This window comes from Salmo salar, chromosome 27 (assembly GCF_965601325.2).
Source record: "Salmo salar chromosome 27, fSalSal1, whole genome shotgun sequence".
Taxonomy (NCBI): domain Eukaryota; kingdom Metazoa; phylum Chordata; class Actinopteri; order Salmoniformes; family Salmonidae; genus Salmo; species Salmo salar.
Genome location: NC_138317.1, coordinates 8,022,353 through 8,043,742, shown reverse-complemented (window position 1 = coordinate 8,043,742; position 21,390 = coordinate 8,022,353). Strand labels below are relative to the sequence as shown.

The 21,390-nt window shown below is 43.6% G+C and overlaps 1 protein-coding gene across 3 annotated transcripts in view; it reads left to right on the top strand.

Annotated features, from left to right (window-relative positions):
* samd12 (sterile alpha motif domain containing 12) overlaps nucleotides 1–21,390 on the top strand; it is a 124,220-nt gene that overhangs the window by 24,340 nt on the left and 78,490 nt on the right. For all 3 annotated transcript variants that reach the window (XM_014177607.3, XM_014177608.3, XM_014177606.3), the window contains exons 2-3: nucleotides 8,471–8,667; nucleotides 16,123–16,252. In XM_014177607.3, the coding sequence (XP_014033082.1) occupies nucleotides 8,471–8,667; nucleotides 16,123–16,252 (327 nt within the window). The remainder of the gene's footprint in view (nucleotides 1–8,470; nucleotides 8,668–16,122; nucleotides 16,253–21,390) is intronic.

Sequence of the window (21,390 nt, the reverse complement as noted above, 5' to 3'; positions counted from 1 at the left end):
GCCACTCCGCCCTCTTCGGCAGTTCTATTTTGTCGTAAAATGTTATAGTTAGGGATGGAAATTTCAGGGGTTTTGGTGGTCTTCCTAAGCCAGGATTCAGACACGGCTAGGACATCCGGGTTGGCAGAGTGTGCTAAGGCAGTGAATAAAACAAACTTGGGGAGGAGGCTTCTAATGTTAACATGCATGAAACCAAGGCTTTTACAGTTACAGAAATCAGCAAATGAGAGTGCCTGGGGAATGGGAGTGGAGCTAGGCACTGCTGGGCCTGGATTAAGCTCTACATCACCAGAGGAACAGAGGAGGAGTAGGATAAGGGTATGGCTAAAGGCTATAAGAACTGGTCGTCTAGTACGTTCGGAACAGAGAGTAAAAGGAGCAGGTTTCTGGGCGCGATAGAATAGATTCAAGGCATAATGTACAGACAAAGGTATGGTAGGATGTGAATACAGTGGAGGTAAACCTAGGCGTATAGTGACGATGAGAGAGATATTGTCTCTAGAAACATCATTTTAACCAGGTGATGTCACCGCATGTGTGGGAGGTGGAACTGAAGGGTTAGCTAAGGCATATTGAGCAGGGCTAGAGGCTCTACAGTGAAATAAGACAATCACTAACCAGAACAGCAATGGACAAGGCATATTGCCATTAGGGAGAGGCATGCGTAGCCGGGTGATCATAGGGGTCCTGTGAGTAGTTAAGCTGGCTGGAGACACGGCGATTCAGACAGCTAGCGGGCCGGGGCTAGCAAGCTAGCAGAAGGGCATTATAGGTACGTCGCAACGGAAGAAGTCTGTTGTAGCCCCCTCATGCGGAGCCTCCTCGTACGGTTCCGTCGGCAGACCAGCCGTGATGGATTTGTAGGGTTCCGTGTGGTAAAGGTGCCCAGTCCAATTGGCAAAATAGGTATAGTGGCCCAAGAAATTGGACGATTGACCTATTCAGCTAACAGTCCGATATGCTCTAGACAGCTAGCGGGCAGCGGCTAGCAGATGTGCATTGAGGGGACGTCGCAACAGAGGGGCCTGTTGCAAAAAGAACCCTCCGGCAGATTACGTCGATATCCATCACGCATGGACTCAGCAGGGCTTCGTGTAGTAAAAGGGTTCCAGGCTAATTGGCAAAATAGGTATTGTAACCCAAGGAGTGGCTGATGGACCTCTTCAGCTAGCTGAGAGATGGGTCTAGCATGGGCTAGCTCCAGGCTAATTGGTGCTTGCTTTGGGACGGAGACGTTAGCCAGGAGTAGCAACTCGGATTGCAGCTAGCTAGCTGCGATGATCCAGGTGAAAAGGTTCAGAGCTTGCGGTAGGAATCCGGAGATATGGAGAGAAAATAAGTCCGGTATGCTCTGGTTTGAATCGCGTTGTGCAAACTGGCGAGGGATTTCCGAGATAGAGGTTAGCTGATGACCGCTACCAGTGATTAGCTGACTACTATCTAGTAGCTAGTTAGCTGGCTAGCTTCTGTTGGGGGATTCTGGTTCAAAAGTAAAGAAAATACTTTAAAAAATAGCAGATCCATACCACATTGGGTGAGGCGGGTTGCAGGAGAGTATATTGAAGTTGAGGTTTAGGAAAAATATAAAAAGATATGTGAAGAAAAAAGATATAAAAGATATATACACGGGACAAGACGAGGACAAAGACGTCTGACTGCTACGCCATCTTGGAACAAAACTACAGTCTGGATCCCAGTTCTAGGAGATAGTCATGGTCACGTAACGTGGTCATGGAAAACTCCTGGCCATAGACATGACCTAATGTAATCTATCAAAAATATATATAAGGAATATAAGGCTGATTTTGGTCAGGTGCCCAGTGATCCAGTAGAGTCCTGTTACTTACACAAACACTGAGGGGGAGCAGAAGGGTGGGAACTCATTGACATCCAAAATGTTGACCGTGACACTGGCGGTAGTGGAGCGTTCCACTGCCATACTGTAGGCTCTGACCAATAGAACACTGTGGGCCAGGGCCATAGGATGCCACCTTTCCAACAAGTCAGTTCGTCAACTTTCTGCCCAGCTAGAGCTACCCCAGTCAACTGTAAGTGCTATTTTTGTAAAGTGGAAGTGTTTAGGAGCAACAACGGCTCAACCGTGACGTGGTAGGCCACACTAGCTCACAGAACGGGACCAATGAGGGCTGTAGCGTGTAAAAATCATCTATCCTCAGTTGCAACAATCACTACCGAGTTCCAGACTGCCTCTGGAAGTAACTCAAGCACAAGAACTGTTGGTCGGGATCTTCATGAAATTGGTTTCCATGGGCGAGCAGCCGCACAAAACCCTAAGCTCACCATGCACAATGCCAAGCGTTGGCTGGAGTGGTGTAAAAGCTGGAAACGCGTTCTCTAGAATGATGACTCACGCTTCGCCATCTGGCAGCGACGGATGAATCTGGGTTTGGCGGATGCCAGGAGAACGCTACCTGCCCCAATGCTAGTGCCAACTGTAAAGTTTGGTGGAGGAGGAATAATGGTCTGGGGATGTTTTTCATGGTTTGGGCTAGGTCCCTTAGTTCCAGTGAAGGGATATCAATGCTACAGCATACAATGACATTCTAGACAATTCTGTGCTTCCAACTTTGGAGAAGACCCTTTCCTGTTGAATTGGAATGCCGACTGCGAGCCAGGCCTAATCACCCAACATCAGTGCCGACCTCACTAATGCTCTTGTGGCTGAATGGAAGCAATCCCTGCAGCAATGTTCCAACATCTAGTGGAAAGCCTTCCCAGAAGAGTAGAGGCTGTTATAGAAGCAAATGGGAGACCAACTCCATATTAATGCCCATGATTCTGGAATGACATGTTCGACGAGCAGGTGTCCACATACTTTTGTGTGATCTCTCACAATATTCAATTTGGGCAAAAAAAGCATTTTGACATTTTGGAACTATAAAAACCGTTTTAAGTTAAGGCCAAAGGAGACTGTGTGTTGAGCCTGTAGACCCAGAAAGATTCCCTTTTTGAAGATGGGTTTCAGTTGTGGGTCAGTATCAATAATGTACCAGTGCTTCCTGATAATGTCCTTTTAAATGCCTTTCCCAATGGTGAATATTCTGCTTTTTCTTTCACTTTTGGTTGAAGGCTTTCCAAGTGTGTTAGCCCTTCAAAACAATCATTTGCATGTTTTATCCAATTTGTCTTTTGTAACCCTTTGAATTTTGTGAGGTCCGTGGTCTGTTTCTGGTAAGAAGCATCAGAGCTGCATATTCTTCTGATGCGGCTGAATTGACTAACAGTGAGACTTTTTTTTTTTAAATAAGTGGACGTGGCTGGAAGCTGTCACCTCCTGAGGGTGGTTTCCTATAGAGATCTGTAGAGGGAGGGTTTTGTCCTTAATAAAACTGATTTGTGACAGGGCATAATTAATGGTGAAACAAAGGTGCTCATTCATAGTTTTCAAGGGGGACTTATTTTGGGTGGTATTTTGCTCTTAAGATATGCGTTTTCCCTTATGTCTTCAAAGCGAGAGTCAAGTTCATTGTTATTCAGGTTATCAATTGGAAGAGCATTAACACGCTCCTGTCTGGTTACTAGTCTCATTCAATGGATTTACATTGGCAGGTGTATAGGGGGCTACCCCATTACCCCAAAACTGCGTCACTCAAACTGCGTCACTCAAAAGCTCAGTCACTCAAACTGCGTCACTCAAAAGTCTTTAACTGTATCAAAGTCATTGGCCTGTGATGTTGGGACAAATGATAGTCCCTTACCTAGGGCAGACAAACATGTATCAGATATAGACCTGTTGGACAAGTTAATTGCCGTGTCTTGCTCCATTTTGAATTTTTTATTATTCTTTTTTTTTTTTACCTTTATTTAACTAGGCAAGTCAGTTAAGAACAAATTCTTATTTTCAAAGTCGGCCTAGGAACAGTGGGTTAACTGCCTTGTTCAGGGGCAGAACGACAGATTTGTACCTTGTCAGCTCGGGGATTCAATCTTGCCATCTTTCGGTTACTAGTCCAACGCTCTAACCACTAGGCTACGCTGCCGCCCCGATGTGTGGGGGGGGACTTCGGGTGTTGCCGTCTTCCTTCGTTGTCCTCTCCAGCATTTCTTGCTGGGAAGCAGGGTGGGCTGTGGTTGTGATGACGGCCTTTTCGATGATGTTGTCCATCAGGATTCTCCAAAAAAGAAGACGCTCTGCCTCTTAATTGGTCACTGGAGTCGGATGTGAAGGGAGGTTGATCGCCACATTAGTGGCCCTCTAGGATTATGGCTGGGCTGGCGTTTACCCTTCCAGCTTGCTCGTGGGAGAGTGCCAATTGGCTGTCTCCGGCTGTCCCTTTTTTTCCCACATTGATCAATGTTCTCTTTTTTTTGTCCTTTATTGGTGATCTTGCTTTCTAGATCAATATTTAGCTGTGTCACTTGATCTCTCGTCATGCTCAATTGTTCTGACTTCTTGTATGGTCAGAGCCATTAAATCAAAGGAATATTTATTAAGAATCTCGCACCATCGGTCACAAAAGAAGGGTTTGTTCAAACCAAGAGAAGGTGCTTTCTGTATCCGTAATCCTTGTGGAATTATTTTATGCCTTAGATAATCACTCAAGGTGACTGCATGATAATTACTGTTTTGTTTCACGGATATGTAGATTTTTGCGAGATGTGAAAACTGAGTCTGCATTGCAGTCTGTTGGGCCAGTTTCATCAAAAAGCGAGTCCTTCATTATGATCCTGGAGTAATCATACTCTGAGAACTCAAATTATTTGCTTTGGCCCGCCATTTTGAGTCTGTTCTTTCAGCCATAATGTCAAAGGACCGGTAGGCTTGTAAAAAGGAGTGCTGTATGGTAGAGTTCATGTTCAAAAGCTGACGAACATACGCAGATCCAGGTACTTTTTGCAGGTGCTGGAGTTGTGGGTGAATTCATGAAAAATAAAAAGGAAAACACTGCACACTGTTGCTCATGACCTAAGAGTCGAAACGTTATAATAAAATCACCTGGGATCATGAGCAGCAGCGTTTTCCTTTTTTTATTTTTCAGTCTGCTTTCCAACAGACCCTGAGAGACAAATTCACCTTTCAGCAGGACAATAACCTAAAACACAAGGCCAAATATACACTTGAGTTGCTTACCAAGATGGCATTGGAAGGTTTGGAATGGCCTAGTTACAGTTTTGGCTTAAACCTTTTACTGCAGTGGGCTAAATCAGGGTCACAGTGATTCTTGGTCGTCTTCAACAAATCTACTTTGAAACAATTGTAAACACCTCACACACATGGTTATGGGCTTAAAGCTTTTTTTTCCTTTTTTTTAACCTGTACCATATCAGATAGTTGAAATGTATTCAATTTTGAGTTTGTATCCCAATACTACACTTTATATACATCACAGAAGACTGAAATACAACAAAAGCGTTAGACATAAAACCCGCCGAAAATCTGGTGTTTCTTTGAAATAATGTTTAATATTTTGCATAATTAATAAACATTCCACCCATGAGGCCACTAGGTAATTTGACTGCAGGAAAGGGCTACATCTGCTTGAAAATCTATGTAAGACTTGAAAATGGCTGTCTAGCAATGATTAACAACCAACTTGACTGATGTTGAAGAATTTTTTTAAAGAATATGCAAATATTGTACAATCCTGGTATACAAAGTTCTTAGACTTATCCAGAAAGATTAACAGTTGTAATCACTGCCAATGGTGCTTCTACAAAGTATTAACTCAGGGGTTTTAATACTTATGTAAATTCAATATTTCATCTGCAAAAATTTCTAAACACTTGTTTTGTTTAGATGGGTGAGAGAAAATGTAAATTGAATTCATTTTGAATTCAGGCTGTAACACAACCAAATTAATACTTTTCTGAAGTCACTGTAATGGTAAAACACCATTGTCAAAAAGCACAGCACATGCGAGCGGTTTCATGTGACTGATAAAAATATCAGTTTGAAATTTAGACAGAGGGGTGATGCTGCGGTCATCCCTCTCTTCAAAGGGTGTGACACTCTAGACCCAAACTGTTATAGACCCATATCCATCCTGCCCTGCCTTTCTAAAGTCTTCGAAAGCCAAGTTAATAAACCGATCACTGACCATTTTGAATCCCACCCTACCTTCTCCGCTGTGCAATCCGGTTTCCAAGCTGGTCACGGGTGCGCCTCAGCCACGCTCAAGGTACTAAATGATATCATAACCGCCATCGATAAAAGACAGTACTGTGCGGCCGTCTTCGTCGACCTGGCCAAGGCTTTCGACTCAATCACCGTACTCAATCACCGTATTCTTATCGGCAGACTCGACAGCCTTGGTTTCTCAAATGACTGCCTCGCCTGGTTCACCAACTACTTTTCAGTTCAGTGTGTCAAATCGGAGGGCCTGTTGTCCGGACCGCTGGCAGTCTCTATGGGGGTACCACAGGGTTCAATTCTCGGGCCGACTCTTTTCTCTGTATATATTGATGTCGCTCTTGCTGTGGGTGATTCCCTGATCCACCTCTACGCAGATGACATCATTCTGTATACATCTGGCCCTTCTTTGGACACTGTGTTAACTAACCTCCAAACGAGCTTCAATGCCATACAGCACTCCTTTCGTGGCCTCCAACTGCTCTTAAACGCTAGTAAAACCAAATGCATGCTTTTCGACCGTTCGCTACCCGCCCGCCCGACTAGCATCACTACTCTGGACGGTTCTGACTTAGAATATGTGGACAACTACAAATACCTGGGTGTCTGGCTAGACTGTAAACTCTCCTATCAGACTCATATTAAACATCTCCAATCCAAAATTAAATCTAGAATCTGCTTCCTATTTCACAACAAAGCCTCCTTCACTCACACCGCCAAACATACCCTCGTAAAACGAACTATCCTACCGATCCTCGACTTCGGCAATGTCATTTACAAAATAGCTTCCAATACTCTACTCAGCAAATTGGATGCAATCTATCACAGTGCCATCCGTTTTGTCACCAAAGCCCCTTATACCACCCACCACTGCGACCTGTATGCTCTAGTCAGCTGGCCCTCGCTACATTTGTCGCCAGACCCACTGGCTCCAGGTCATCTATAAGTCTATGCTAGGTAAAGCTCCACCTTATCTCAGCTCACTGGTCACGATAACAACACCCACCCGTAGCACGCGCTCCAGCAGGTATATCTCACTGCTCATCCCCAAAGCCAACACCTCCTTTGGCCGCCTTTCCCTCCAGTTCTCTGCTGCCAATGACTGGAACGAGTTTCAAAAATCGCTGAAGCTGGAGACCTATATTTCCCTCACTAACTTTAAACATCAGCTATCTGAGCAGCTAACCGATCGCTGCAGCTGTACATAGACCATCTGTAAATAGCCCACCCAATCTACCTACCTCATCCCCATATTGTTTTTATTTACTTTTCTGCTCTTTTGCACACCAGTATTTCTACTTGCACATCATCATCTCCCCGTCTATCACTCCAGTTTTAATTTGCTAAATTGTAATTTCTCCGCTACTATGGCCTATTTATTGCCTTACCACCTCATTCCATTTGCACACATTGTATATAGACTTTCTTTTTTTCTATTGTGTTATTGACTGTACGCTTGTTTATTCCATGTGTAACTCTGTTTGTTGTTTGTGTCGCTTTGCTTTATCTAGACCAGGTCGCAGTTGTAAATGAGAACTTGTTCTCAACAAGCCTACCTGGTTAAATACAGGTGAAATAAAATTTTAAAAATGAAATCTAATATGCTACAACTAGCATGGGTTAATATGATTAGGATTGTGCTTTTTGGCTACTGGACAATGAAAGACTGTTGATATAAAATAATTGCCTCCACGGATATGGTATTGATTTTGGCTAGGCTACTTTGAAGCAAGGTAAGACGTTCCGGTTTCAAACAGTTCATTATGTTTTCAAAATGCATACTGCCTCTAGCTCATTGCAAAGTGGTGTGTGACATGCTGATGAAGCCTTCCTCTGCATTTGCTGTTTTGAGATTTTCTGCTCAAAGGCTCTATCTGTATGCTGTACAATTCCACAAAATGATGCACATTTCCCTAGGCCTATAGACCAGTCATGACCAGTCAAATGTATTTCCCTCAACTGGTATTTCCATCAATGAATAGGTTAAAAAGCATTATTTCACAAAGGTTTTTTTTTTCTTAATTTCCCGGACAATTGGCCGGCGGCAATTTTATTTATTGGCTTAAATAAAAAAATGCCCAAGAGCCGGCTATTACCGGCAAGAAGTAAACCCTGTAACGCTGGTACCTTTGCTTCTACTATTCAAGTCCCCACTTACATTACAGTATTCTATAGTATAACATCTTTACATTCCTCAACTGAATTTGAGAATTTCACCATGATCCTGAATGTGATTCAGACTTGCAGTGTGGAGTGTACACTTACCAAGTAGCAAGATGATGGTTGGTTCACAGACACACATCTATACTGTACACATTGGTGTCCTATAGTTTATTTAACCGTGTTTGTCCCCTCCTTCCCTCTTATCTCTCCCTGCAGCTGTCCACTGCAACCTGAGCCAGAATGGGATGGACCACCAGATGTGCCCGGACGATGTGACCTCTCACCTGGAGGAGGAGCCTCTGGACCAGGGCGCCATGCTGGACGACGACAGCCCCACCTATCAGGACGTGAGCCCCGGGTACCAGCGCCGCTCACCGCCCCAGCGCTCCGTCTCCGAGTCAGAACTCTCACGTGTAAGAACGGGGACTTCAATGCCGTCATCATCAACCCAGTCATCGGGACCCACCAGACATTACATATATTTGACGTATCCTAAATCCAGCACACCTGGTTCAAATAAAAAAACGCTTGCTGATTAGTTGACTAGTTTTCAGGTGTGCATGGTGTTGGAGCACATTAAATGTATGGTACGGCTGGTGTGACCCGAGGACTGGGTTGAGAAAGGCTGCTCTAACAAATGTCAGGATAGGTACCAGGCTGGGGTGACCACTCACCATAATCATTGGTCTGTAATAGATTTGTAGGTGCATTTTGGGATATTAGTAAGGCGTCTCATCTTTCGCTGTACCTTGCTAATTTTCAAGGAATTTCAGATCTGTAATTCTAACAGACAATCTTGAATTCAGTAATTACTTCCTTAGTACACACTCTTTCTGGCACCTAACCATTGCTTGATCAATTAAGTAAATACACAACTTTTCAAATTAACTCCCTTGACAGCCATTATTCAATGTTTCCTGAGAATGACTTAGATTAAAGGTTGTCGTCAGTGGAGAATTTATTTTATTTCCTCTCTAAAAATGGCATCCTGTCGAGACAACGGATCTGACATTTCCTCCTTTTTCTGCCTCTGAAGGGAGATGATAAAGAAAATGACAGAGATAATTATCTGTCAATCTGACTGCCTGGAACTGCTTTCACCCAGACAATATGTTCTCCAAGAAGCCCTATGTAGCTACGCCTTTGAAATGTAGAGGAACATCTAGGCTTGGGCAGATTGTAATATTGTCATTCCATCCTTCTCTTATCCCGGGATTTAGTGAAAACAAACATGAACTAAATTGCAAAGACAGGCAAATCCAGCTCATAATGTTACACAAGGATAGCTAGTGCGGACATTTACAAGCAAAAGTGAATGACAGAAATTGTGCAAATGAACAAAGTTGTGATGCATGCTTTTCTGATGGAAGAGTAGCATGTGCACACGGAGGAGAGAACTCTAGTAGGAAGCATAGGGAAAAAATGGCAGCTGTGCAGAACTCATCCAGAGCTCTCTGACTTCTGGCAGAAAGCCATTATAAGATATCGGATGGCAAACATTTTAGTAGTGAATTGCATACAAGTGTAACTTCATCACCTCATGTGCGCCGCACAACAGAGACTCACTATAGATATAGAAATCTATACACTCCCGTTGTGCGATTTACTAACAAACGTGTGACTGGCTCAACTGTTCTGGGGAACCATGGTAAGCTTCATAATGTGACATGAAGAATGCACGCTGCTTTATCTCCTACTGTATTGCACAAGTTGACTGCAGGTATTAACTTAAAAGTAGCTACAAATATTCACATTTTATAGAAAAATTTCTAATATTGAAAAACTGTCCTGTGGCTTTTTCCAAATACCCTGGTAAACGGTATAACGCATAAGCCTACGAACAACTAGGATGTTGTTTATGGTCTCACTGTGTGGTATAGGCCTTCTATGTTCCTACAGTATAAGAGTGTGATAAACCACCATGTAGGTTCATTTGAAATGTTTTTTTAATAACGGCATGGAATCCTATTCAGAAATCTGTGGATGGGGGGCCTCCCGAGTAGTGCAGCGGTCTATGGTACTGCTTCACAGTGCTAGAGACTTCACTACAGACCTGGGTTCAATCACAACTGGCTGTGATCAGGAGTCCCATAGGGCGGCGCACAATTGGCCCAGCATCGTCCGGGTTGGGGTGGGGGCGCTTTACTTGGCTCATCACGCTCTAGCAACTCCTTGTGGCGGGCCGCGCGTCTGCAGGCTGATGTCAGTCGTCACATGAACGGTGTTTCCTCCGACACATGCGGCTGGCTTCCGGGATAAGCACGACTCAACCTTCATCTCCTGAGCCCGTTGGGGAGTTGCAGCAATGAGACAAGATCGAAATTGGAGCGAAATACAAAAGAAAAAGATACAAAATCTGTGCACGTTATGTTACCTTCATAGGGAATCAGTCAAGTCTTCACATGTAGCATAAAGTACAACACTCTTAATCACAAACTGTATTTTCAACCATGCTCATTGGACAGTATCTGCCATTTGAGTTCATGACTTTGATACCCTTTTCACACTACTGAGCCAAACCAACTCGAGCCAAGCTGTACTGCTCTGGCCAGGCTACACATTCCACTAGTTGCTGGAACATGTTTGAAAGGACAATAAGAAAAGAAAAGTCGGAGCCATCACAGTATGGTGCAGTTCTGCCTATTGAGGAACTCTGTAGCTAAGCAACGGCATCGACTGAAAGCATGACCTGGTAGAGCATGGTTCCTTCAACGCCAGGATAATGGGTTCGATTCCTGGGACCACCCACCCATAAAATATATACATGCATCACTAAGTCACTTTGGATAACAGCGTCTTCTAATATTATTATGGAAAATCAAGAAACCCTACAGATAATATCATGCCCAAAGCAATATCTTACTTTGTCTACACACACATTAACTCCTATTGCCCTGCTGTGTAATGGACCTATATTGACTTCCGAGGTCAGGGAATTAAAAGCCAGCGTTGTGTATGCACGTTCTTTTGATGTGGCCCAATGAAGTCGGTCTTCACACTGCTTGTAAATCCAATTTCTCAACCTGGAGGCGTCTTTTAAAGAAAGCGGTTATTAATTTACTCAGAATAGCGTGTTATTTCTCCCTCCCAGCCCGGCCTGCCGTCCACATAGAGACAGCCTAACCTGCCTTATCCCCGCAACGTAATGGAATAATTAGCTAATTTTCTTTTCGTTTGAGCTTTGGGAGAGAGCGAAATAATAATGGGAGAGAAACATCGGGCCCAGGCAACGCCTGCCGCAACGCTGGACTAGTTAATTAAGTGAGCTACGAAGGAGATGGGGCGAGAACAACACTGGGGCTCGATGTCTCAAATAACCACTCAGTCAGTGTGACGCTAATGGCTATTCCCTCTCAACAGTGAGGAAATGTATTGGAATGATGGAATGATGCAGTGTGGCCATTTATTCGCTAGATGGCGCTGTATGTTTGTGAATGCCAGAGCTGTATAGTGTACTAACTAGGCTACACAGTGGTGGAGCTATGCTAACGCTACAGTACGAGAGCTCCTTGAATGCCTTTACATTCTTGTAATAATGGTGTTACTTGAAATGAATCTAAGTAATTAATGAACTATCGGTAAGGCTTTTAGTATCAATATTAAGTATCTATTAATTACACCTGGTAGTAGTCTGTGTTGCTGTGGGTTTCATTTTCATGGCTTTGGGGACTGACATCCTTAAAGTGTTTGTGTTTTGAAGTTGTCCTTGCTCTGTTGCTAAGGTAACATGTGAAATACATGAACTGCGTAGTGCGTTAAATTATGCCAAGGACAGATTGACTGTTTTTTGTTTTGTGTGTGTGTGTGTGTGTGTGTGTGTGTGTGTGTGTGTGTGTTTTTACGAGCTTGTGCACGCAGACATATTCTCATTTTCTCTCTTAGAAATAAAGCTGGCTTTTTCTCGCTCTGTCACTCAAATCTCTAATTGGCCCAGAGTTTCATGAAGTTCTGTGGATGATTTCCCTTTGTTTCTCAGTCTCCTCTCTCTCTCACTCACTCACTCACTCACTCACTCACTCACTCACTCACTCACTCACTCACTCACTCACTCACTCACTCACTCACTCACTCAGCCTCACCCAATGTTAAAGTCCCAGAAACACTGCGCTGTGTTACATTACAGTACTATGAAATACATGGATGGCTATTGATTGAGGAACTGTTGCAGTCAGCGAGCTCACCCTGTGCGGTGAACATTATACACACTCACCGCTGAGCAGTAGAGTGAACAAAGCCAAGCCCTCTCTCTTGGGTGACATACAGTACCAGTTCAAAATGTGGACACACCTACTCATTCAAGGGTTTTTCTTTATTTTACTACATTGTAGAATAAAAGTGGACATCAGAACTATGAAATAACACATGGAATCATGTAGTAACCAAAAAAGTTTTAAATCAAAATGTGTTTTAGATTCTTCAAAGTAGCCACCCTTTGCCTTGATGACAGCTTTGCACACTCTTGCCATTCTCTCAACCATCTTCACCTGGAATGCTTTTCCAACAGTCTTGAAGGAGTTCCCACATATGCTGTGCACTTGGTATATGTAGGTTCCCTTCACTCTGCAGTCCAACTCATCCCAAACCATCTCAATTGGGTTGAGGTTGGGTGATTGTGGAGGAGAGGTCATCTGATGCAGCACTCCATCACTCTCCTTGGTCAAATAGCCCTTACACTGCCTGGATGTGTATTTTGGGTCATTGTCCTGTTGAAAAACAAAAGCTAGTCCCACTAAGCACAAACCAGATGGGATGGCGTATCGCTGCCGAATTCTGTGGTCACCTACTCTGTGTCTCACAAAGGCACGGCGGTTGGAACCAGAAATCTCAAATTTGGACATATTTCCACCGGTCTAATGTTCATTGCTCGTGTTTCTTGGCCCAAGCAATCTCTTCTTCTTGTTGGTGTCCTTTCTAGTAGGGGTTTCTTTGCAGCAATTCAACCATGAAGGCCTGATTCACGCAGTCTCCTCTGAACAGTTGATGTTGAGATGTGTCTGTTACTTGAACTCTGTGAAGCATTTATTTAAACTGCAATTTCTGAGGCTGGTAACTCTAATGAACTTGCAGAGGTAACTCTGGGTCTTCCTTTCATGTGGCAGTCCTCATGAGAGCCAGTTTCATCATAGCGCTTGATGGGTTTTGCGACAGCACTTGAAGAAACTTTGGAAGTTCTTGAAATGTTACGTATTGACTGACCTTTATGTCTTAAAGTAATGTCGGACTGTCATTTCTCTTTACTTATTTGCCATAATATGGACTTGGTCTTTTACCAAATAGGGCTATCGTCTGTATACCACCTCTATCTTGTCACAACACAACTGATTGGCTCAAACACATTAAGAAGGTAAGAAATTCCACAAATTAACTTTTAACAAGGCAGACCTGTTAATTGAAATGCATTCCAGGTGACTATCTCATGAAGCTGGTTGAGAGAATGCCAAGAGTGTGCTAAGCTGTCATTTTTAATACTTTGTTTTAGGTTACTACATGATTCCATATCTGTTATTTCATAGTTTTGATGTCTTCACTATTATTCTACAATGTAGAAAAAAGTAAAAGTAAAGAAAAACCCTGGAATGAGTAGGTGTCCAATGTTTTGACTGGTACTGTAGGTCCCATTTATGCTTTGCGAAAACCAAACACTGCATTCCACAGTAAGAACCTTATACCAACGGTCAAGCATGGTGTAGGAGTGTGATGGTTTGGGGATGCTTTGCTGCCTCAGGACCTGGATGACTTGCCTTAGAGATTACTTCCTTCTATTATCTGAGAATTCTACAGGAGAATGTCAGGCCAATCGTCTGTGAGCTGAAGCATAAGCGCAGCTGGGGTCATGTAGCAAAACAATGATCCAAAACAGACAATCAAGTCTACATTTGAAGTTTTGGAATGGCCTAGTCAAAGTCCAGACCGAATCCCAGATGAGATGTTGTGGCAGGACATGAAACGAGCAGTTCATGCCTGATAAAACCCACAAATGTCGCTGCGTTTAAAGCAGTTCTGCACGGAAGAGTGGGTCAAAATTTCTCCACAGTGACTTGAGAGACTGATCAACAACTACAGGAAGCGTTTGGTTGGAGTCAATGCCTTAAAATATTTGCCCCTATTCTAAATTCTCTACTTTTGCATATATTTTTTTTAATACTGAATGTATGATCTTCAATGCAAACCTAAAATTAGATAAACGGGAACCGGAGTGAACAAATAACAATTACATACTCATTTAATTTCATTTATTTCATAAACAAAAGTTATGCAACACCAACAGTAATGCCCCCATGTGAAAGTAATTTCCACTTTACACTCTAACTGGTTGTGCCACCTTTAGTTGCTATGCCTCCAACCAAATACTTCCTGAAGGTGGCACAACCAGTTAGAGTGTAAAGTGGAAATTACTTTTTCAACAGGGGTATTACTGTTGGTGTTGCATAACTTTGGTTTATGAAATAAATGAAATGAAATTAGTATGTAATTGTTATTTGTTCACTCCGGTTCCCTTTTATCTAATTTTAGGTTTGCGTTGAAGATCTGACATTCAGTATATAAAAAAAATATATGCGAAAGTAGAGAATTTAGAATAAGGGCAAATACTTTTTCACAGCACTGACTCCAACCAAATGCTTCCTGTAGTTGTTGATCAGTCGCACACAAACACGCACGCCTTCTTTCTTTCTCTCCCCGTTCCTCCCTACTGGCTCATCGTAGTGTTTCTGGCTAAGCCATCCAGAGCTACACTAGCTCATTCGCCGTACTATACTGTACCATACGCCCCAGGCTGCTAGTCAGGGTTAATTGGTGTCGAGCTGAGCTGTATTTAATGGTTAACGTGGGTTGTTGTTGCAACGCTATATTTCCCTCAGCGGAGGTCTCCTGTCTCTTCCGTCTCTGCAGATATGGTGTCTCTGTGGCCTGCCAAAGCAGTCACGTCGGTCGTCTGTACTCTAACTATGCTTGGCACTGGGAGAAGGACAGTCTCTCTGTATCTCTCTCTCTCGTCAGTCAGGCAGAGATAGAGACATAAATGGGAATGCGGTGGGTACTGTTATGCTGGCCTAGACGAGGTGGAGGCATGCTCTATTGCTATGCTGCACCACACAGTGAGCCGCTGCTGACTGGAGTGGGAGGGAAATGGGAGTAAGGGGGTGGATGTGAAATTTTAACCACCTCTCTCGGTGGGTAATTTGAGTCGCCCCTCAATCAAAAGGATGCGATGCCAGCACTTTCGCTACAGTGGCGGCTTGTTCAGCGGGACGCGCACTGAATGCCTGAGGGATTAGGCAACATATGAACTATCAACCTGGCTGCATGTTGTTGTCTGTCAAAGGATTTATAGTATGTCCCATTTGGTCTGATAAATAGTGCTGTACAATGATTCCATTAGTGCTTCTTGTGTAACATGCATATCCGCTTATTACCATATCTGTAGACATTGCTATATCATTGGTAAGGGAAAGGGGGATACCTAGTCAGTTGTACAACTGAATGCATTCAACTGAAATGTGTCTTCCGCATTTAACACAACCCCTCCGAATACTGGCATGTACTGTGTAATTTCTAACCCTCTGAAGACTGGCATGTACTGTGTAATTTCTAACCCCCTGAAGACTGGCATGTACTGTGTCATTTCTAATCCTAAAGCCTGCATGGTGTATATGCTAGCTACTCTTGTGTATTGCTGTCGATTTTACTGACCTGCAGATCTAGTCTTAGAAACTGTGCCATCCGGATTATACAGATGGCCCTTTTATCTGCATTGGTTGATATTGTATTGTTTGTGTGTGCACTGTATATGTACAGTCTGTGTTAGTACTGTATGTGCGATCTATTTTGCACCTATAAGTCATCTGTTGTCTTTCCCCTCCATGCAGTCGGGGAACGTAAAGCTGTCCAAGCCGGTGGCCCTGTGGACCCAGCAGGACGTGTGCAAGTGGCTGAAGAAGCACTGCCCCAAGCAGCACCAGATCTACAGCGACGCCTTCAAGCAGCATGACATCACAGGTGCGCCCGCCACAGCCTGAGTCTTTCTGTCTCGTCGCGGTTACTGTTGCCACCGTCGCCATGTCAATCATCCCCCTAACGAGCCCCTCCAAGGTCACACCCGCCCACCCGCCAACGACCCGCCTGCCGCATAATGACGAAGGCTAATTGCCACGCACTCAACCTCTCGGAGCACGACTGATTACATTAGAATGTTTATTTGCAGCTCGCCGTGACTGCCGAAATTGAGCACTTCTCCCATAATGCTATTAGGCCGTGAGGAAACCGAGGTCGCTGGGGTTAAGGGCTCAACCGGAGCACACGGCAGCAGCGTTCCATTAAGGGGTAGAAAATGCTAGCTGAAAAATGCTACTTTCCATTAAGATTAGTAGGAGCTGGCTACATACAGTAAGAATCCCACTTATCTCATGTCAATAACATGTACATAAACAAATAAAATAGCAAACGATGCATGTAATGAATAAAGAATAGAGCCCATTTCATCCATCTCATTTTGCTCATGAGAACCATCACCACGAGTTTGGCTAAATTCAAACTTCCTTGGCGATAAACTTAGATTTCAAATATTAGATAATCTTTGCACGTTGTCTCTAAATATGCATTTCCTCATTTAGCCCGCCGATAATGAAACAAGCACATGACCTAAGATGTTGTCTCACAATTAGTGTAATGACCTGCAGTTGTGAGATGTTTTTGTCTCAGGATCAGAGGAGTGGATAAGGGGTTAACCACCGGCCCAATTAGCGATAACGATATGCACAAAACACGCTAGTAATTCCCCTCGTCATCCCAACCAGCATGAATTAACAGACTGCAATTAAAACAGGCCAGGCCATACCAATCGGGCTCACAATGCAATTTGCATCCCAATCATGCAGAAATATCGTGCATAATTTTTTCACTAGATTAGATTTAACTAGAGCAAGCAAATCATGAGGAATGTAGTATTGTGCTTGAGAACCACACTGTGTAAACAAACTAGTCGAATAGGAACAAGTACTGTGTACACAAAACACAACTAGAAAGATCTATTGAGTCCCACTGGCCTGGGCTAGGAAATTGAGTTTGAAATTGAAAATGCTGTGTGTGTGGTTCGTTTCTGGTCTGATTAGGAGAAGGCCCTTTGTTTGATAGGACTTACTTTTGCTATGGTATCTATGGTAACAGAGTCGTAAGCCAACACTCTTTTAGGAAGTCAATACTACCAATTTTATTGGTCTTGGCCCACTGGTCATCCTTTCAGAAGTAGCAAATCAATACAGGGTACCGTATCCAAATCATAACTCTTACACGTCCCTTATTTATGTCCTAGCTCTGACAGTGCAAGATATTTTACATCTCCGGGCTTTGCAGCAGCACTACGTTTTCACTTCTTTGAACGACTTCAATATGCAGCAACGTCGAGCAGCAGCCAAAGTCAAAATCAATGTTTCCCATCTGAGCGCCTCGATTGCCAAGATTCCCCCCCTCTCTCAACGCTCCCGAAAGACCGCCTCCGAGTTTGACATTAACACCGAGCTGTCATTTTAAAATGCATTAAAGCATATTAAGGTGTAATTAGATATTAGTCCCCTAATCTTGTGTAATTACAAAGACTGAGTCGTGGCAGCGAGCAAACAGCGTAGTGTGGTAAATGAGTTTAGTACACATTTACTGATACCGTAAGTGTAATCAGCGGAGAGGTGCACAAACATATGTAATCAGAAGAGAGAAGTGAAGGGGTTGGCGTCGATTGAATCGCACTCCCCTGTCATGGAGCGGTGCATTGAATGAATTAGAACATGGTGATCCAATGGCCTCCCACTCCAGACAGATAAAGAAAGGAATTGGATTAGATATGAGACAGTTGGGCTGTGTATCCCAAATGGCACCCTATTCCATATGTAGTGCACTACTTTTGACCTATAGGGGCCCATATGGCTAAGGACAGAAGTAGTGCACTATATGGCAGGTAGCCTAGTGGTTAGTGCATTGGGCCAGTAACCGAAAGGTTGCTAGATCGAATCCCCAAGGTAAAAATCTGTCGTTCTGCCCCTGAACAAGGCAGTTTAACTCAGTGTTCCTAGGTCGTCATTGTAAATAAGAATTTGTTCTTAACCGACTTGCCTAGTTAAATAAAGGTTCAAAGAAAATGTAGGGAATAGAGTGCCATTTGGGACACACACTTGCAGTCAAAAATGTAAGAATCAAACAATCTAAAGTGACTTTAGGGAAATGGTGATGTTTTTAACAGCGTTGGTTCTATTCAGGGGTTCACCTCCGTAAGAGCATACTGTAAGAAGGATAGTAGTCTTTTATTGTAATATTGAGTGTTTTGATGTATCACCAAGTGCTATTGGAAAAACCCTGACTGCTGCTTAACCCAGTTGAACATGTTGCACACCGCTTATAAATGTTGTAAAAGGTTGTCACACAGCCAAGTTCCATCCCGTTTTTCCTCGGTCCATCTCTCCCTTTACAAATCACAGTGGCTCATATTACACAGTGGCAACCTGTGAGACACCTACCCAGGCATGTTCAAATCACAGTCGGTGTAGGTTATGATGGGCTAGTGCTCATTCCTCAAGTGCTCTTTAGGGCCCAATCAATGCAATGCAATGCATAATGGTCCGGGTGGCCATTTTGACTAATTGTTCAGCAGTCTTATGGCTTGGGGGTAGAAGCTGTTAAGGAGCCTTTTGGTCCTAGACTTGGCTCTCCGGTACCGTTTGCCGTGTGTTAGCAGAGAGAACAGTCTATGACTTTGGTGACTGGAGTCTTTGACAATTACCCAGTAGAAGGGTCATTTAAATTGTGTTTTTCACCTTTCTCACAGCTCATCAAATATACATTCGCTACCCTGTGCGACACCTACCCAATCACGTTCAAATCATAATCTACACAGACTGATTTGAACGTGCCTGGGTAGGTGTCGCACAGGGTAGAAAAATGTATACCCACCTACTGGGCAATAGGCCTAAACAGCACTTGAGGAATGAGCACTAGCCCATCATAAACTACACCGATGTCTCTCCGAGGACTAGGCATTCAGGCTAAAGGCTACATGCTTATTACTGACGCTCAGCCTGCAAACGGCTCCACTGTTGACCATTTTAGTAAGCTAATCAATTAAACATGATACTACCTGAATATTCTCCTTTGAGGTCTTCAACAAGGTCCAAAAACTTTCACCCGTTCACACCCGGAACCGATATGCATAAATAAAAATTAATATAGAGGCCCGTTTCAAATGGACCAAATGGCAACTAGACCCCTTCCGTATAGACATGGTCGAATACAGACCCGGTACGATCCGAGTGAGGGAAGCAACCGAAAATGTTGTTATTTTGAAAGCTACTTTATTAACCGGAGCTGATTAAAGCGCTAGAGGGAGAGAGGTGCCACTCTAGCAGGTGGGGGAGGGGCCGTACAGTGAGCGAGTGACATGGGGAGCAGGGAGGATGGGAGGGGAGAGACAAGTGACAGAAACCAACCAACCAAGCCATCTCGCGCTACAGCTGCCATAGCTAGGTTATTTGTCATCAAATGTGATTACGTAGAACCGGTGTTGGATCGCATCAAACCGGGAGACGCTAATTAAGCTAGGCTAACTGAGGCTGCGGTGCATGCACTTTCTCATCCTACAACTCCATTCAGAATATTAAGTAGCAACCTGACTATCTGTTGGCTGTTGGTGGTTGTAGGCTATCCTTTCACTTTTTAATTCCGTCATTTTAATTTCATCTTCCATTGATTATATATCTCGTAACTTTTGCCTCACGGTGCGAGGCTCTATGACTGTAGCCTATTGCTGCTTTGATGACTTATGATTGGACAACCGCAAGCTACACGCGCCACGTTCCACTCTCATGAAAAGCAAGAGCCGCATTATTAATGATACAATTTCTCTCGCTCGCTCTACCGCAGCAGTCTCCTTCGGATCTGTATGGGCCCTTTCGGACAAGTCAGTTAAAATTACACATACCCACATACCCGTGACTATTAAATCAGATCCGACCCAAAGCTGTGACATTTATTTAGAATTCTGGACTATGCTCGGGTCCTGGATCAGGTCTCTGGTATTTGGGTAGACGTGGATCCGTGAAGACCTCTAATTCTCCTAGCAAATGACCCATCTGGACAGCAGTCGGGTAGAGAGACGGAGGTAATTGTCAGTTAGTCATCCCACTGATGAGGCGATTTTTTTTTTTAAGTGGGCCTTGATTATGTCTTGACGATGTCTGGATCTAAGCGGGTGGATTGCTTGATTATGAGGTTAGATTGATCCCAAGTGATCTTAAATGGAGAATTCTGAAGGATGCAATTGATCCTCAATGATTGTGAGAAAAACATTGATACTCCGACACAATGGAACGAATGTATAGTAAGTGATCAGATTGGATCTGAGTGATCTGGAGAGCCACCTAATTGTATGATCATGTTGATCCTCTCACAAATCAAATACAATTTATTATATTGCTCCTCTGTGCTAGTTAATAAACAACGATTAGTGACCAGATACTGTAGATGGGCAGTGACTCTGCATTAGCATCCTGCTGAGGTTGCGGTCTGTGCGTCTGATTATCCCTCTGCTGCTGTGCTTGGCTTCATTCAGGAAGAGGGCTGCAGCCCATTGAGAATGATGCCCCTCTTTTCTCCAGTCAGAAATAACATTCGCATCTAATTTGGAACCAATCTCAGAGCATAGTCCATCTCATGGACATTTGGGAGCAGAGTTTCTTTTCCAATATCGTGCCTAGGTTACTAAGAGTCACATCATGGTCACCATGTATTTGTAATGTGTGCCAATAAGACAAGTACTGGTAAAGGATGGTATACACAGCGTGTTGGGAATGTTAACTCTCATATTTACTTAGACAACAGTGGGCCACATTAAATCGGCTCGTGGGCCGGATCTGGCTCACAGACCACCAGTTTTAGACCATTATAGAATATTACGTTGATAAGGAGGTATTGCTCATTGCATGAAAGGAATTATTGCATATGTGGAAGGTAACCAGAGACTCCTGAGACATTCAGTAGTCTATACCCACTTACACAGAAGACACACACATGCAGCTGTGTCTGAAGGTTGTATCTAGGAGATCTACATTCTCCCCCTCTATCTCCAGCTCCAGCCAGCCCAGCTCGTACTGTCA